At 46.2% G+C, this 18,858-nt stretch overlaps 1 protein-coding gene and 1 long non-coding RNA gene across 4 annotated transcripts in view; both read left to right on the top strand.

The window, feature by feature from the left end:
• Positions 1–18,858, top strand: part of DVL1 (dishevelled segment polarity protein 1) — a 139,954-nt gene that overhangs the window by 39,704 nt on the left and 81,392 nt on the right. For all 3 annotated transcript variants that reach the window (XM_025198117.1, XM_025198118.1, XM_025198116.1), the window contains exon 2: positions 481–550. In XM_025198117.1, the coding sequence (XP_025053902.1) occupies positions 481–550 (70 nt within the window). The remainder of the gene's footprint in view (positions 1–480; positions 551–18,858) is intronic.
• Positions 6,179–10,757, top strand: LOC112549474. The gene is made up of 3 exons (XR_003092894.1): positions 6,179–6,404; positions 6,677–6,731; positions 10,234–10,757. It is a non-coding gene; the product is annotated as an uncharacterized LOC112549474 (long non-coding RNA).

Raw genomic sequence — 18,858 nt, 5'->3', positions numbered from 1 at the left:
ATCTAAAGCCCATAAAAATCAATGAATTTGGCTCTAGATGCTGGGGAAATTCACAGACACAGAAACCAACTAAGGAATTTAATGAGTGTCTAAATCTTTGCAAATATACTGGAAAGTGATTTAATTGGAGGAAAATGACAGCTTGACCATCAGACTCGCACATGGAGCTACCTTGTACCTTTTGTCCAACAGATGACTGGTTCTTTTCAATGACTGTGCAAGAAATTTAATTCTGAACAGGAAATGCAACTTGGAGGCAGAGGCTTTTTCATGAGGCTAATAGTAGAGGACATGAATAGTACACAATACAGGAGAATGCTGTTAGATCTTAATGGAAAAGTGTTTACTGTACAAGGCCTCAGGGCTGCATTGGGACCGTCAGTGTAAAGACGTCTCGGGTTGGGACTGGGTTTTGTCATCTGTTAAATGGTATCTGCCTCGATCTGTTGTTCATGCAACCTCTTTGTTTTTATTTTTCAGGGTGGTGAAGGAAGAAATCTCGGATGACAATGCAAAGCTACCGTGCTTCAATGGGAGAGTGGTGTCCTGGGTACGTTGGACTGTGTGTTTTGTGTAAAGTTCTATATGGCGGGTAGAGGTTTAGCTTAGCTGTTATGTGGGTGCTGATAGAAAGGCCTGAAGCCTTGGCAACATCTAAAAAGTATTGGCCTGTTGCCAGTAAGCAAGATCAGATGATGTAAAGGATGCGGACTCGGAGCTGGAGTATGTATTCATTCATTCATTTTGGTCCATTAGAATACTCCCGTTGATTGTGCGACTCTCAGACTCTGAATTTCTGTGTTGCACGAGAGCACAGCCACACATGAACACTCATGGCTAGCTGTATTTCAGTGAACCCCTTGACATGAATGACACTACTTGCTTGAGTACAGTTACCCCTGCGTCTTAGTGTTTGCAGGACTGGGCCCCAAATCAGTGGGTAAAATTGAGCGGTGTTTATAGGTGAGGCCATCCGGAATGGGGCATAGGAGCTGGGCACTTAAATGGGTGCCCTTTATTTATGTATTTACTTAGAGCAGAACGGTTCTTACCCTGGCAACAGATGCTCTGTGCTTTTGGAAATCACATATTTACTCCTGGGTATTATTTCTAGAAGCACCAAACTGAATTAAGCTTTTCCCACAACAATGTCTGAGGATTGGCGGAGAAGGCAGGCTGCCCAAACAGATACTGATGATTTCTTCAGTTCCTTAGAATTGATGTTTCCGCAGTTGGGATGCATGTGTCCAGCCTGCAAGGATTTAAGATCTGCAAAGCCTGCTTTTCCATCCTCTAATCTGGAAATGAGTCTGAATTTTTTTGATGGCTCCGAAGTACATGAAGAAATGGATACTAAATTAGAATACTTGAATTTTACCAATACATATTGTTTCACTCCCAAATAAAGGAGTATTGCTAAATTTGCAGAGTGGGAGTTCTGGAATGAATATGATGCAACGTCCTGGAAAAAGACCATATTTATAGAGGTGGCTTAGGTGTCCAGCTCGGGTTGGGATCAGTGAGAGGGAGTGCTGAATGCTTTTGAAAATCTGCCCCATAGCATTTTAGAAAGGCAAATGCTAAGCATGATAGCAAAGCAGGTATGTAACAGAAGAATGGAAGCATCCTTTTTTCATGGTATGTTATACCAGCAGGCAGAGTTCCTCTTGATTCTGGGGGGTAGTTTTAAGTCTGTCGTTATTCATTGATATAGGACTTGTATTCAATTTTTATTTTTATTGTGGGGGTGCCTGGAGGCCTCAAATGATGCCTGACTCCTCCCCCCCCCCCAAATGTATTAAGCCCAGTGCATACCCATAGCAAGAGACCTCAAAGAAATTGGTTCTAAATAGGTAAGCAAGCAAAGATGAAGCAGGGAAATGGAGGCTAGAGGGGTGAAGTTAATCTGTCCCAAATCATAGAGCAAATTGAGAGCCCAGGTTCCCCCAGTCCCAGTTCAGTGTCCTTGCCAGGCCATGTATCTCTCTCATTCGTTCTTTGAGGTATTAACATTAATTTCTCCATTAACATGTCACAATTGTTAGCCAGAAGTGGGCTAATTATGGTTACTAGTTGCAACCAGGTGTGCTTTGTATCTACCTACAACCCTTCCTGGTGCTTTCCATTCACGCACATGTGACCTCTTCTCTAGGCTGAGCTGAGCAGTGATCAGCAGTGCTTAAGGGCACTCTCTTATTGCCTAGCTGGTTTGTTCTGCTTTACGCTTGGTCCTAATTGTCTTGTGCTGGCCAGAGAGACGTGAAAAACACTGGCCCATCATATGTTAGACTGTAGAAATTAGACTGTTGATGATGGAGTCTGGGAATTACCAAACATAGCACTTGCTGTCTGAGAAGTGCTCTACTGAAGTCCTTTACTACGGACACTGGGCTACCTGCCAGCGGTAGGTAAAAAGGGTTTGCAGGATTACCTACCATGAGTACATGATAAACCAAGTTCAGGGTGGGAAAAGGGAGCAGATGGGCTTATTTGGATGCAGCAATAATTTTTAAAAGTGCGTGTGCTCCTGCTGTTGCATGCGGGCCAACGTGAGGTGTTTGGTGCATTAGCACTGTTGGACTGACTCTAGAATATGGGACTAGGCCCTGAGCTGGTGTAAATTGGTATAGTGTGCTGATTTCTGCAGAAGTGGACTGATTTCTGCTAGTGAGGATTTGGCCCATGGCTTTGTCTCTTGCTCCAAAGAGAACATTGAACCTGAAGTATTCCAGCCTACCAGTTGTGTCATCAGTCCTGCTGGTACGGAGCCGTCTCTGCACTGAACAAAAACATACTGGGCTGCTCCAAGTCAGCGGGCCTGTCTGCTTGGAGACGAGAGTATGTGTGCTTTGCCTGTAAAAGCCAAATAAAACACGGATGACATGCTGCAACCTGCAGTGGGATTCGCGAGTGAACTCTGCTGTTGGGGAAGGCTCTTGCAACGCTTCTTGTAGACATCTGTTCTTCATGTCTCAGATTCATCAAATGCCGAATTCTTCGCTTGGTTGCAAGAAACCACCTGTGCATGTTCATAATGGGCTTGACACTGCTCCCAAGGAAGCTGAACTGAGTTTAGCAATCCCATTGCAGCAGGACTGTACTGTGTTCTCTCTTTCTTTCAAGTGTGTTAACACAGCCACATTACAAAAGAGGCAAACATTGCGGTTGTCTCAAGAATTTGTGTGCGCTGGTTTATATGCTTAAAGTTACATTCATCCTTATTTAAAAAAGCAAAACAAAATACATAAGCACGTGCTTTAAGCATGTGCTCAAATGCTAGGCTGAATCGAGGCCTTTTACATTGCAATGTTTGTCTCTCAAATAGGGAAAATTCTTCAGATTTTAAAAATCGGATCAAATCCAGCCCATGGTTACTAAAAGTGTCAGGCAGACAAAGCTGTTATTTATGTAGGACCTACGCAACTTGCTTTGTGCTCCTGTGCTTCACTGCTCTGGCTCTGCAACAGCAGATGACTAATAGGCGCTGTGATTTTTCAAAGCTGTCTAGAGGCCTTCGCCGTAGCAGCGAAGCAGGCTGCCTCTGCTGCCTCCCTTCTGTGTTATGAGACTTCAGCGGCTAACTTCCTTAGTTGGCTTTTAAAAACTGAGCTGCTCTTTTCAGAGCTGTGCCAATATACATCCCTGGTGCTAAGTGGTAATCAAGGGCAGAGACCAATAAAAGGGGGCTGCTTGGGATAATTGCCTTTGTAGCAAGGTGTGGGGAATCTGTGCGTTCTCTGCGGTGGATTAAATCAGTAGGGGAGAGAGATGCTCAAGCTTTCAAGAGCAGTTCTTATGTTGCAGAATAAAGCAAACGTTACAAATATATATGCTCCAGTTGCACCATTCAAGGCCAGCAGAGCTGGGTGGAAGACTTCTGGGCACCACGGACAGCTGCATGCTACTCCAATTCTTGGACTGTGTCCGTCATTGGCGTGCAGGATGGGGTACTCCTGCATCAGCACTGAACAGTCACTTTAACACGCACTGACCCACCCACGGTCCCTGGCTTTGGCTGAAATCTTGGGCTGCCAAGCTCCTCTGTTTGAGGTCCCACAGACATCTTCCAGAGAGTCAGCAGCATCAGCCACTATGCCAGGTTAAATTCCAGCTCACTACATTACATGCTACTCGCCTCTTGTCGCTTCAGTTGTGCCGCTTTGGTCTTCAGTCCTGTTGCCTGTGTGTTACTCCATTACTCCCAGATGCTAGGGGAGCAGATCCCGAAAGCCTGGCAAACAAAGGGTGGTCAATGCCATTAACAGTGTGGAAGGCACCTTGAAAGCCTCAGATGAAAGGGGCTGCAGAAATGCCCATCATGGTAGCGATTAGTTTGGCAGGGAAGCAGCATCCATTTTAAGTGCAGAGGGAGGGAACAGCAACTCTCTTTGGAGAAGAACCAGCTTAACCCTGAGGGCCCCTTGTTTCCATCTCACAAGCAGGCACTGTAAAGCGACTCCTTCTTCTGTGACCCCTTCTTCAATGCTAGCCCTGCCAATCTCTGAGCTGAAAATCATTAATGCAAACAGGCTGATCTCCAGATTGCACCGCTGAGCTGGTTGTCTGTCTTTCCCAGTGCATTCAGCATCTCAGTGGGGCTTATTTTTCTCTAGCCAAAGTTCACTCGTCTTTTTTGGAAGTAGTAACTAACACTTGCAATTTACTGTGCGAGGCCCCCTACCTTTCCTCTGGTGATTGTAAGAGCAATTGATTCAATCTGAACCAGCTAGTTTGTGCGATCACACTGTATTAGGCCTCCTGCATGGAAAAGTGCCACTGAGATTATTGCAAGAAGGGCCACTGCATTTAGCGCTGTCAAGAGAATCTGCTTCACCAGACTGAGTTGCTTCCTTTCTTCATATCTCCTGTTACTTCACCTGTAAAGTAGAAAGAGGTAGTTTGCCATGTTAGTTTGTAGTCAGGCAGAAGGCAGGGCAGGGTGGCACCTTACAGACTGACTGGTTCAAACAGGTATAACCTTACATGGGCAGTAGCCGACCTTGTCAGACACAATGATGCTTTCATAGCATCTAACAAAGTAGGCTATTGCCTACAAAAGCTCATGTCTTTCTAAACCAGTTAGTCTCTAAGGTGCCACTTTACCCTGCCTTCCATCTGTAAAATAGGATGGACCCTTCCCTCTCCTTGTCTAGCACTTCATGATCTACATGTGATGAATTGTGTAGAGTATTTAAATTCTGAATCTTTTTTTTTTTTTTTTTAATTCCCAGTGAAATTCCAAGGCTTCTAAAATGCCTTTCTAAACCATTTGCTTTATGTTCTTAGCTTCACTATAAATTGCTGACCACTGTCTAAAACTAGAATAATGGGTAACCCCTGTTCCAAAACCTCTATGCATCCCTACATGAAAGAAAAGTGCGTTATGATTTGCATTTTGCTTGCACTTAAGGTTGCAGCCCCGATCAGTGCCACTGTCCCAATTCCATGTTTGGCACTGTACAAACACATAGTAGGAGACAGCTCTAAAGAGCTTGTAGTCTAAGTGCATCAGATGGAGGATGGGAAACTGAGGCACAGAAAGGAAGACATTTGGCCAAGGTCACACAGGAAGTCTTGGGGAGCTAAACCCTGATGTTCTGCTTCCTAGTCCAGTTCCCTGCTGAAAAGGCCAGACTACAAAGACTGCTGGGAAGACTTCCAGAGAGGGGCATGGATATTTTTTTAAGCACAATGTTTTATTTTCTTGAACCCTCAATGGGATTGCTATTAGCAGCCTGTGAACTTAAATGGAGGAAGCTGAGGCTCCATGAAAGTATCTGAAACTGCAGATTTGAAACAAAACAAAATGAAAAACAGTCATCACGCAAACCTTCAATGAGTTAAGCATTGAGATGAACTTGAATTCATGGAAACAGATTTCGAAAGCTTTACATTTGAATTGTCCTTGTGAAAAGATTCCAGTAAAGGTTACATTTTACTGTGTCCCCTACAACGGGCAAATATTCATTAATTTTGTTACGATGAGGCATTTAGAGTTCGCTGTTAAATAAGAGGGCTCGATTCTGAGACATGCTGATTGTCCTTGACACCCACTGAGTTGATGCAAGAATTCCCATTGATTTAAATGGTGCAAGATTGGGCCCAGTGCCTCCTACAAGCCCATTCTGTGCCAGTGATTTTGGTGGGAGCCAAGATTGGACCCGGCGGGAGTGGAAGATCATCTACACCGTTTAGGATTAGAGCCTGATTTTTATCTCATTCCAGGAGGGTCATGAATAAGGAAAGGCTGAAATACTGGCAGAGCCCCTTGGTCATACTTGCCAGGAGCAGACTCTCCAGAGATCCCCTAACCTCCTTCACCAGCAAGGTCAAGAACATCCTGATGACTAAAACTTCATGTAGCGGTCTGTTGAGAGCAGCTCTGCGCTCCACGTTTGTAGGAGGTAGGGAGGCTTCCTTCCACCCTTCATAAGGTTGCTTGTCTTTGCTGTTGCTCTTGGCCTGGGAGCAAAAAGCAGCAGGACCTGTGAAGAGTAGGAAATGGGGCTTTTCACTGAATGGAGAAACTGAGGCATCACCTCATGCTTAATGGGTGGAGTAGTTTTGATTTTCTGCAAGCTTGGGAACCCCTTCTGCGAGTTCCCTGAGCGCAGAAACCTGTGAGCGAGTATGAACCTTACTGCATGATCAGGGTCCTTCTCCTTCCTCCATGCAGGTGTCAGGACATCATGAAAAGTGCTTTCAAGGGAGCTTGAAAGCTGCATGCTCCGGTAAGAAATGCTGAATTGAAGACTGCCCATGTGAACGTAACCCTTCCCTCTCCCTTGTGTTTCACAATGCGCTTGCACATTATAATTACTTGCTGGCATAATATTTCTCAACATGGAGAATGATTAGAATTAATTAGTACACATTTGTTTATACGGTTCTTTGAACATGCAAATGGCTGAAAGAGCGTCTGGACGATCAGGTAGAGATACAGCTTTAAAGGAGTCACAGAACTGGTTCTTGAAGGTCAAACTCCTCTTAAGTTCAGTGTTTGAAGTTAATACTGCAAAGTCTCTTAATTGCTTAGAGACAATAAACTTCCCCGCGAGTTACAATCTTCCTAAGGGAGCCACAGTCCCATGAAAGATTCTTATTTCTCTCTGGGCTTGCAAGGGTCTAACTAGATGCACCATGTCTCTGGCGTGCTGAAAGTAGGAAATGGTAAAAATCTTGCCACAGGCTCTGACCTAGAAAGAGACCCTATCTTATTTTGCAGACATGAGGTTTGAATAGAGAGAAGCGTCAGCGATATGTCCAGACTCTTTCTGGCTCAACTTGACCTGCTTTCCAAACCTTTGGCGGTTATCACTATGGGGTTGTCTGCCCTTGGAAATTTAACGCAGAAATGATTTTGGAATAATTTATTCCTGAAGCCAGTAGATGAAGTGATTTAAATTAAATTAGAACAAATGCATTCTGATTCTGGAGAAGAGCGTATGCATGGAGCTTCTACTAAATAACTATCCCCATAAAATGATTTCAAATTGACCAGGGTAGATAATCCCTGATTATTGTCGTCTTGCGCCTTGTGTAGTTAAGGTTGCTATCACAGTAGAGTCGTGCTCATGAGTTGCTGGCCGTGCTTCTAATTGTTGTGCAGCCACCTACATTGGGTTCATTTTGTTTTTTGAGTTGTTTTATTGTTATATGGTTTCGGGTTTAAATCGTCATGTTACCAAAGCTTGCTAAGAAGCCTGGACCATTATAAGATGAGTATTGTTCCGCATTCTCAGGTTTTATTAAAACAAAACAAAAACAAAAAACAATCTGGGGGTTTATTTTCGAAACAAAAACCAGGATGAAACTGGGATGAAAAAAAGAAAAGGGAAAAAAAAAAAAATGGTTTAAAGGGAATCAGCGGGGAGGGAGGGAGTAAGGCTGGGACTAGGGAAGGGGCAGGGGGAGGGGTGCGGCACAGCCTGTTGGCTGCTCCCGGCGCTGCAGCAGGGAGCAAAACGGGGGGAGCTGTCAATGGGTGCAGGGCAGGAGTCACGGCTCTTGCTGCTAAGTGCCCCCTGGGAGGGCTGGAGGGCCGGTGCCGGACTCTCCCCGGGGTGCACGTGTCCCCGGATCTGCGTGTGGGACGAGAGTGTGCTGCCACCTGCCCCGAGCACCAGGAAGAGCGCAGTGCTGCTGCCGGCCCCAGCCTGCAGGGAATGGGGCTGGGCTTTCCCACCTGCCCCATCCCCCTGCGGGGCTTGCAGCTCCCAGCACCTGGGGCAGGGCCGAAGCTGGAGCCGCTGTGGTGCAGCTCACACCCACCCACCCCGGGAGCTATTCCCGTGACCCAGCCGGCCCACCCCACCTGGAGTCAGAAGCCCCATGCCCTCAGGCAGCGGCTGCAGCCCATTCCCCTCTCATGCCGGTTAACAGGGATCTGAACTGAAAAACGGGTGTAAATCAGTAAAACCAAATACTTATAAATTCCCTGGTTTTGTTTTTTGTTTTTTTGAGTGAAAAATCAGTAAAAACTTGAGAATGTGGAAGGCTAAAGATGGTGTATATACCACTACAACCCTGGTACGGGTTGATGAAATCAGGGAAGGGGGTAACTGCATCCTGGTTCTGTGTCCTCCTGGCTTAGCTCCCCAGCTCGGAGCGTGATCCCTCGTTTAATTCTTCCAGAAAGAAAGAACATTTAGTTTAGTTTGTCCCTAGAGGATTCGGTGGGTGATGGAATGGAGGGAAGTCTTCATTGTCCCAAATGCTGAACCAAGTATCTTACTACCAAAGGGTCGCACGCGGTGGCAGCCAATTTGTGAACTAAGTCAACTTCATTGAACGCACTCCTTGCTGGGGTTATTTGACCGCGTCAAGGAGGTGTATGTGTGTATACTCCAGAGTGGCTTAACTTAAATTAACTTAGTTAAGTTGACTTAGTTAGTATGTGAGCCTACTCCTGCTTGAGTTCGACTTCCAAGCCCAAACACGCTGGCTTACTTTCATCCCCCAGGTGGATAGTAGGCCCTAGCAGCAGTGAGGTCTCTTGAGGAAGCCAGGAGGTCCACGACCAATTGGGGCTGCCTGGAGGGGAGTTCCCTTTCCTAGGTGGACCCCAGAACCTCTTCCTTACCTTGTAAAGACCAGATGATGCCACAGGGCTTATGCTTCACTCCAGAGCACGGTGGGTCGGTCGGCGTAAAGGGCTTGGACGCGATGATCTCACAAGATACCTTCCAGCCCTGCACTTCTGTGAATCTTGGAGGGTGTAGATAACATCACTTGCAAAAGTCTACAAGCAAAAGCAAATGGATGCCTTGCATCTTTTGTGCCAAGCCACCCGGATGATAACGGTTTTTGTGACCAGTTCACTAGTTGGTTTTGGTTTGACCTTCAGTTCTTATCCGGTCCTACACCACTGCCTACGTGCCATTTAGATGGGCATGTTATAATACGTTTTAAGTCCTTCTCTTCAGGGGTAAGGGCGAGCAACTGAATGAGAACCATCGGCCCCAATTTGAAATGAATGTCTGTGAATAGACATTAAGGCTGGAAGGGATCTCGGAAGATAATGCAGACGAGCGCAGTTGCCTCAGGAGGCTTAGAGCTCCTCCTCGTCCTCAATCTGTCTCCAAGTTTACCTACACAGCCCACCGTTAAGGATCCAGTTTATAGCTCTCCTCCTCCAGATTGTTTACGACCCCCATTTGCAGATGATGTTGACAAGAGCTGCCATTTTCTGTGCTGAACTATCAGCTGAAACATCTGTGCCTGACCAGCATTGCCAATTGCAAATTACTTTTTCCGCACTAACACCCATAAAATTGCAATGCTTATCTGCCTCTCCTTGACGCTAATTATTGGTGGAGGTTTATGTAAATCTTACTGTAAATTAATTGTTCACAGTTTGGAACCTTTTAATATCCTAGTCGCTGGAACAGAATAGATAATTGCATCCATACATTTCAGGGCTAGCGGAGTTGAAGCCTTACCTTATGGAATAAGCATAGTGTCGCCCAGGCTACTCCACTGCCTGGCTTCTCACACAATGGGCTTCACTTTCTTTGTCTCCTTTTGCTGTTTAAAACGCACTTCTGCCTGTAGCAAACAGCTTGACTAGCTAAGGTTTTTCTCACCAAGTCATCTGTGATAACTGGGCTTCTCCATTGTAATTTCCTGGGGTGTGCATTCACATATTCCCTATTGAGGTAGCATGTTTAAAAACTGGAACATTAAGTATATGTGATGTGGCTTAGCTGCCCCCTCCTATCTCTTTCTCTGCAGAGGCTGGTGCAGCGAATACCGATACTTTGAAGTTTTGAAGATGACTGACATTTTGAAAGTTTGGAGTTTCATCTTTTTTTAATAACATTTGAATCATTATATTTGTCATAGGCAGGAACTTTTGATCTTAGTGTCACATGCTGGATTGGTTTCCATGGGAGATGTCATTAAAGGAAAGCTCCACAACCCTTTAGCTGTTGTCTGTCTCTACTGCCCGTGGACTCGTGTACATATTTATACAGCTAGTCTGATGGCAAGTTGTGATCAGGGCTCCTGATTAGCTAAGAGTTGCATGCACGCCTCTTGTTATGTATGTTATCCCACCTTCCCCTCTCCTGCCTTGACTGGCCTGCTTGCCTCTTTCATGTTTTATTTGGTCTTTAAACTGGAATCAATTTGGGGCAGAGACTGTTGTTTCCGAGGTTTATACAGTACTTGGCTCATTGAAGCCCAGCCTGCTCTGCCTTGAGGCACTACAGCAATATTTAATCGCATGCCAGAGTCTTTTGTTTAGTAGTTATTCTTCTTCTTGCAGTGTTAGGCCTGCTGACCCAAGCTGAGAGTAAGGTGCTGCACAGATGCGTAAGAACAGATGGCCATTACTTTGAAGATCTTGCAGTCCAAATGAATGAGGGACATAGAGGATGGGAGAAAGGGAATAGTTTCCTCATTCTACAGCTGGGAACTGGAATCATAGGATGACGGGAAAGTAGGGCTGGAAGGGACCTTATGTGAGGTCACTTTGTCCAGCTGAGTCACCAAGTGATATGAAGCATCTCGGAGCCTGTGACTTGGCCGGGACTTGGGGACAGTCTCCCTCAAGTTGAGACCCTCCCTCAAGCTAACATGAGAATTACCATTATGATAAAAATGTCTTGTCACCGAATGAAATGGCTCCTTAAAAGAGGAAGAAGAGGCATCTCAGAATGTGTCACAAGAGACTTTCTGCTATGGATTTCATTCCTGAGCATCCAGGCAAACCCAGGGTAGAAAGACCTTTCCTACAAGAATGACAAGGAAGCCAGCAGGAAAGGGAATGGATTTCTCCTCCCCAGCTGTAATGGAGGCCTAACGGCACCAAGCAAGCGAGCTCAGTGCTCGGTGTTGGAGAGCGCGGAGCATTTGCAATCCTCTGTGCATATGGCCAACAAACTGGAATACCTGCCCGCTGGGACTGGGGTACTGCAGCAGTGCTACATGGCATATCTGACACGTACCACTAAAGCTCTTCATACCTGCTGCTGTTGTCTCCAGCTTCACATTGACATCAGTAACTCCAGACCTATGCTGACAAAAGAGGAAAATAAGGCCCTTGGAATGGGTGGGAAGGTTCGTGTTGAGGCCAGGAACAGAAGTGGGGCAGGCACAGCTACCCTCTCACTGACAGCATCGGGCTGGTTTCTTGACATCCATTGTAAGATGGAACCATACTATTTCCCTTGAAAATTGTGGGGAAATGAGAAAATTGGGGAAATAGGCTAAGGGACAATCCAAATGCCCCTTTTTGCTTCTTGAGCATGATTATCTGTCCTGGTAGCAAGGGGTTGTGCCTTCATTTGGTTTCTTTTTTGTTACTGCCATGCTGCCCTGCTGGTCTTTGTTCTAAGAGCTTGCTCTGTAGAACTGGTTTTGGATTGAGCAGCCTACAGGAATCACTGTGCCAAAGTCCTGGGCTGGTCTGGGGCTGCAGTACATCCTTGATTATGATGGAGCTGCCTCAGTTTCATACTGATGAAGGTTGGACCTATTGTTTAGACAGACCGTCCCTTTCATTAGCCCTGCATTATAATTCTGCATTAGGCATCCCGAGGCACGGAGCACCAACTTCCCCCCTCTTCCTTTAGCTGTGGCCAAACGTATGAAATCACAGAGCTGCCATCCAAATGCTCCGGTTCAGGATATTGAGCCTCAGCGTGGGCCCTCATCAGCTTTTTCCACTGCCTTTTTGCTGTTGCTATTACGCCCTTCCTCCCTTTTCCTCCGCGTTAGCCGACACAATCACAGAACCTGCCGCACTCCAGGGGAGCTGATGAGCAGTTTCTCTTTGAAGTCTCTTCCAGCGCTCTTCTGCAATTTAACCAGCAGGTGAGCATGCTCTCTGGATGGCATGGTTACGCTTCCCTCTGCCAGCCCCCGCCATTCGGAAGTTGGATGAAATCGCTATTGCTAACAAAATACATTTTACCAGAGTCCGGTTGCAGGCTGGTGGGCGACTCCATTGCATCCCGCCCAGGAAAGAATAGTGATTTCTCCATCAGTGGCATTGTAAATTCAAGGACAGTCTGCACAGGATTTCAGACTCTGCAGGTTAGGCGCCTGCCACCGAAGGACTGTCGCCCTACTGTCCTTAACCACAGCAGTATTTCCTTCCTGGCAGTAATCTAGGGGATCCCAACTCCTGACTGTTGTAACCGGTACCTGGAATTCCCTTACTCTGCCATAGGCCAGGCTCTAGCAAACTGTTGTAGCTGGGCAGACTCCTGACTTAAATGCAACCCATAAGGGTGCTGGGTTCTTGTAGGCACATCCAGCTGCTGCCTTGGAGTTGTAACGATGACTTTTCATACCACGGTTCCTTGGCTCCCATTCATTTGTTCATGCGTTGATCTGTAAGGGTGTTTGGATGCCAACCAGCTCCAGGCTTGTGGCATTGGAGAGCGTGCAAGTGAATGAACAGGAAGCAGCAGGCATTGCTTGGTCTATTTGTTCATCTGTTGTGCATGTTAGTAGCTCATAGAGCAGCAACAGGAGGATGAAAGGTATTTGGAGGCCTAATTTAAAGTCCATTGGTGGAGTTTTTCTTCTGGCTTCATTGGCCTCTGGATCAAAACCTTTGAGGATATTTGTTTTAATCTGCAGGATGTCTTGCTTTATCAAAAAAGGGCATGTTACTTATGGACTATGCTGCTAAGAGAATGAATTCTCTTATCTATTACCGCTTTCATTAACCTGTTTTCTGGAGCCCCCAGTAAGCCCATTTTGGTGCCTGTCGCCTTTCTTCAGCACTCTCATAAGAACTATGACACAACTCCTCCAACACACCAGAGGGAAGAGTGCGACCTTCTCCTTTTGTGAGCTAAATCGCAAATTAACTTTCTATTTTTCTCGCAACATGACTCTAAATTACATTCCCGCTCTCTCTTTGGCTAGGCTGCTGCTTAATCAGTTTAACATGCACAGTACACTCTTTGAAAATTAAAACAGACCCAGGCAAACTCCCAAACCTCAATTCCTAATCTCAGACGGCTTGCAAACAACTTTGTTTTCTGCTCAGTGTATCTGATCAGGTGTTTGAAAGAGGTTGTAAAGACCATTTGAAGCGTGCAAGCTAGTTGGAGGAAGGTATTTGTGAAATAAAGCTTTATCTATAACCCAGAGTGTTATGTAGTACAATTATTTGAATTCTCTGTTGTTTCTGTTGCTAGACTCCACTGCTTTCCATACACACATGCACCCCCCTCCCGCATACTTCATTCCTCCTGATCACTTAAGCGCTACAGATCTTACAGTATTCCACCAGCACTTTTTATGATCGGGATCCAAGGCTTTCTCAAGTGACTACTGATACCTTTTTTTTTGGGTGCCCAATTTGCAACCCTTCAAAGAGAGCGTGGTTTTCACAAAGTACTGAGAGCCAGCCTTCTGAGAATCGGGCCCCTTTTGGGCACCTCAGATGGCTTTGCTGGGCCAGGGGTAGGCATTAGGCAACCCCTGGCACACGTGAGAGCATAGCACATGAAGGCATTTTGCTTGGCACTTGCACCTTGGGAAGGTGCTGGGACTGCACTATCACAAGAAGGATCAGGCCCCTTGCAGCTCTCCAGTTGTCCACCCTGGCACACCAGCATCTCGCAGATCAAGGTTGCATGTGTTTTTGGCACTCTGCCCAAAAACATTGTTGACCCCTGCACTAGGCTCTTCTGAGGATCTAGAGGCATGTGTCCGGGTTTAATTTAAAATAAACCAACACAATAAATCCCTTTTAAGCTTCTCTGTTGTATGGGATAACTTACTTGGGCTCTGGACCCGCAAACACTGAAGCACATCTATCATTTTACTGCCATGCGTAGCTGCCCTTGGGTTTAGCGGAGCAACTCACGTTGGTAAAGTTATTCATGTACTCGCGTGCGTGCAGGCTTAGGGCTTTGCTGAGCATTTGGGCTGAGGAAAACCCACCCACAGGGATGAGAATGCATGTGACCTCTAGATTTTGCAGCAGCTACAGCAGCAGCCCCTGAAATACTTCCTTGTCCTCAGTCCAGGCATGGCCTCCCTGTGGGTATTGAGAATCTGGAAAGAATTGGCTAGAGGTAGCTGCCAATTGAGAACTAGCTGAGTGCTCCCCAGGCCAGCAGTTTGCACACAGTTGGTGGGTCACTAGGAAGGCTTTGCATTTTTTTAGTAAGGCTGTGCAACATCTGGGAGCAATTGTTTGATTGGATCTGTGTGACAGGCACCATTTCTGATGGGCTCTCAGTGATGTCATGGGGGGTGTGTGTGTGTGTGTGTGTGTGTGTGTGTGTGTGTGTGTGTGTGTGTGTCTTTGCCTATGTTATTTAGGAGCCAATAGATAATGTTTTCTAAATGGGCCTAACTGCTTGTTCTGTTTGTATGTCTACTTTCTAGACAGTGCATTTCAGGGCAATTACTGCTACATTTGTCAGGTATATACACTCAGCCTTCTGCCATCTAGGTGAACACCAGAGAGCTGGGGTTGTTCAGCAGTCTATTGCTAAATGCCCCGTTGCCTCTTGGCACATAATTGAGGCAGCGGATGCAGAAACTAATCCAAAGTAACAGCTTCCAGTTGATTCTAATTTACAAAATGAAATTGTGGCAGGGCCTTTCTGTTTCCCCAGCACATCGGTCTCTCTCTCTCGCTCGCCTACTAGGGGAAGCACGGGTTGAACATCGCAAAGATTTTGTCAGGGAAAATGTTGCGGGTTAGCAGCTGTGATGTGCAGATTTTATTCTACTGTGGGTCTTCCACACCCTGAGCTAGATTTCACACCAAGGTCTGTACGCTGGGTACATGTTGGTTCCAGAAAATCCTGGCCCTGGGTGTCAGAGTGGGAAGTGCTGGGTGCTTGAACTGGCAAGTCTGTGCTTCCCAGCAGGTGATGAAACTCTGAAGATCTAGCCCTCGTGCGTCTAAAGTTAGGGCAGTTGCCAGGCCTTTTCTCACTTGGCCCCACACTTCTGTACATCTCTGGTCCCATCTCTTTTCCAACTCCCCTTCTCTCCATGCCAACTTCTGTCTTCCCCGTCCAGTTGCACAGCTCTTTCATGCTGTTTGCCGAACCATTTCCTCCCTTCCCATTCCCACGCCCGCTAAAGCTCTCACTTCTGACCTTGTTCTTATCAGAAGCATATTAAAGAAATATGTTAAAGCAAAACAAAAAAAAAAAACCCCAACCAAAAACAAAAGAAAATCCTGCAAGACCAGCCACTAATGGAAGGGAGCTATGAAGTTGTACCCTTGCCTTCAGCATAAGCTGAAGTACGCTGTAGTACACTATTTCCACCCAAGTATAAAGGATGAAAATAGCCCCGTAGGGTTATTTTGCCAGTGAGAAGAGCTGATGGGTGCCCCTATGCTTGCAAGCCCCACGCAACCCAGGGTGTGAACATAGGAGCTCAGCTCCCTCCCTTTGCTGTCAAGGTGCTAATTATAACCAGTTTCACTTTCCCATGTGTCAGAAGAGATGCAGGGGTGGGGGCTGCAAAATCATGGGCTGATACTTCATCTGATTAGATGCTGTCAGCGACACGTGAACTCAGACCCTCCAGATGCTCCTGCTGTGAACCTTTCTCCTGCTTTGTGCTATGGTTAGGAGGAGGTAGGGCTGAGAGATTTTTTTTCTTGAGGCAGAATGTTTTTAAAAGCAGCTCTGTCTTTTTTGCAAAATACCTGATATTCATCAAGGGAAAATCTGAAGTTGGGGTAATTGATTGAAAAAGCAAGAGCAGCACTGAGCCCTGCGAATGCTTTTGGCAACACTTAAGAGGTAGATGCTGTCTTAGAATCATAGAAAGTGAGGGTTGAAGGGACCTCAGGAGGTCACATCTAGTCCAACGCCCTGCTCAAAGCAGGACCAGCCCCAACTAGATCATCCCAGCCAGGGCTTTGTCAAACCTGGCCTTAAAAACCTTGAGAGAGGTTTTTTTTAATCTTCCCTTGCTGCAGCTTGAGACCATTGCTCCTTGTTCTGTTATCTGTCACCACTGAGAGCAGATGTCTTGCTACGAGGGTCTTTTGAACAGACCACCTGGCAGATTTAGGGTATGATCCAAATCCCACTGAAGTCCATGGGAATCTTCTCATTGCTATTTTTTTTTTCCATTGGGTTTTGGATGAGGCCTTTAAAATGAAAAGTGCCTGGATCATTAGGAGCACCCTCAGCAGGCAGGGAGATGCACAAAGCCCAGGAGTAGCATGGAGTGCAAGGTCTGACTTCTGTGTAGTGCAGCGCGTTGGTTGTCCTCTGGTTGGGACATAACGGAGCGACTCGATTCCCTCAAGCAGGAAGGACTCTGCTGGGCAAGTGCACTGGATTGAAGCTGAAGAGATTTGGGTTCAGTTCCTGTCTCATCTTGAGTAAGCCCCTTGATCTGCCCTGAGCCTCAGTTTCCTGTCTGTGCAATGGGGTTAACACTTCCCATCCTTGCAGGGCTGCTTGGAGGGAAAAAGCCATGTGATGATGAGATAAGTCTTGGATGTTATAGATACATCTGAGAAAGTATGAGCATGTGTCTTTTCATTCGCCCCTCAGTGCTGCCAGCCCCAGAGGAATGTAGTGCGGGAGATCTGACCTCGGATTTGGCTAGACAGGTGCCCAAGCTGAGAAATTCCCTTATGGGTTTGAGTACTCAAAAGGCCAGGGACTTCACTTTCAGCAGGCGTGAAGAAGGAGCCATTGGCCGAAGCTCACATCTGCGCACAAGTTAGGGCTGCAAATGCCTCCCATAGGATGGAGCTCATCAAATACAAAGTTTAGATTCTGGCTCCTCCCTACCTCTGAAAAAGAGCCAGTGTAAACAGCTGCTTTATGCTTCCCTACCATCTGCCCTCATACCTTGTAGCAGTCTAGTGTGATGGCGCTAATGCAGGCACTTATAGGTCTAATCCACATCACTTTTGGTGCATTTATCGCTAAAAAGGTGGGGGGTGGCCAGACAGGAATCTCACTCCAGAAAGAGGATTTAATTCCTTTTCTGTATGTTAGAAATGCATGGATTTTTATACCAGAGCCACAGCATCCCTAAGGGTTTGATTCCTAAGACAGACCAGTGATATACAGTGACATCTGATGCTACAAAGCTGCCTTTGCTACAGCTATGGTGGCACAGCTTTGGTGGCAACATTCCCTGACATAGATGCATCTTTGCTGGCAGGGAGAGGTTTTCTGCCTCCAGAGCTGAAGCCAGCTTCTGCATATCCCAGCAGTTTTGCTTTTTGAAGCCACCTTCAGCTGGCCAAGCTGCATCCGTTTTGGATGTGTTGCTGGCAGAGCTGTCAGCTGAGCAGGGTGATCTTTCTGCTAACCACTGTCCAGGATCAGCAGCGTGGCCAGAAACCAACTGTAGGGGCCAGATTGTGAACCCCTTATGTCAACTCACCATTGCTCTTGAGTAGTCCCATAAACTGCCCCCTCATGGGAGCAGGAGCTTTTCAGTTTGGCTCTTGCAAATTGATCTTTTTTCTTTCTTCCTTTTTTTTGTTTAATATTTGCTACCCTTTGAATAACCATAATCATCCAAAGCTGAAATAACAACCACCGGCCAACTCCTCACCCTACAAGTTTGACTTCCCTCCCAGCAAGATGGGATTTTTAAAAGGTTGACTCTCTTCTCAGCAAGATGAATTTTTAAAGGAAGGGATCTGGGAACTGTGACACTTCTTATGCTCTCTTCCTGTAGATATGTCTTCAATGTCTTAATAAGGTAATTACCAAGCACTTTTCAACCCAAGATCCCAAAGCACTTTGTACAGCTAGAGGCAAGCAAGAGACACTTTCCTACCATCACCCTCACTGCTGTGCTTCAGCTGCCTGTGGTATGAGGCAGGAGCTATGCAACAGCAAATTCACAGTGCATAATAATTCGATACAGGAAGCAAGAAATACTGTGAACAGCTGAAGAAGAAAATTAAAGAGGAAGGAGCTAGCAATTCAAGCTGCTGCTTGGCCATGTTACCTGGGTAAACAATCCTATAATGCAGGAGGTAAATGAACCACAAGTAACTGGAGCCTGTTTTATATGGAAGAGAGCACCTCCAGTAATACAGGACCCCTGTTAGCAGAATAAATTTGGCAGTAGGTCTTTGGGTACTGAAGGGCACATGTACACATCAAACTGAGTGCCACACTGTAGCCAGGGTAATGACCACTAAGGATGTGCCAGCACTGACTTGAGCACATGGGAGCAACCAAAATGCATATCCTAAAGCCCCCAGTGGGCTTTCACTCTGCTAGCCTGTGCTGCTTTAACTTCACTGCTGGTGTCTGAGGCGCAAGTGCACTAATATACTGATGCTTAGACCTATTCTGAGAGCTTGGTCCTATGGCTAGGGAGGCGCTATGGATAGCACTAAGCCCTACCATTGATCAGGAAGCTCAGATTTTG

The sequence above is a fragment of the Alligator sinensis genome, unplaced genomic scaffold (assembly GCF_000455745.1).
Source record: "Alligator sinensis unplaced genomic scaffold, ASM45574v1 scaffold569_1, whole genome shotgun sequence".
NCBI lineage: Eukaryota > Metazoa > Chordata > Crocodylia > Alligatoridae > Alligator > Alligator sinensis.
This window is presented reverse-complemented; position numbering and strand designations above follow the sequence as displayed.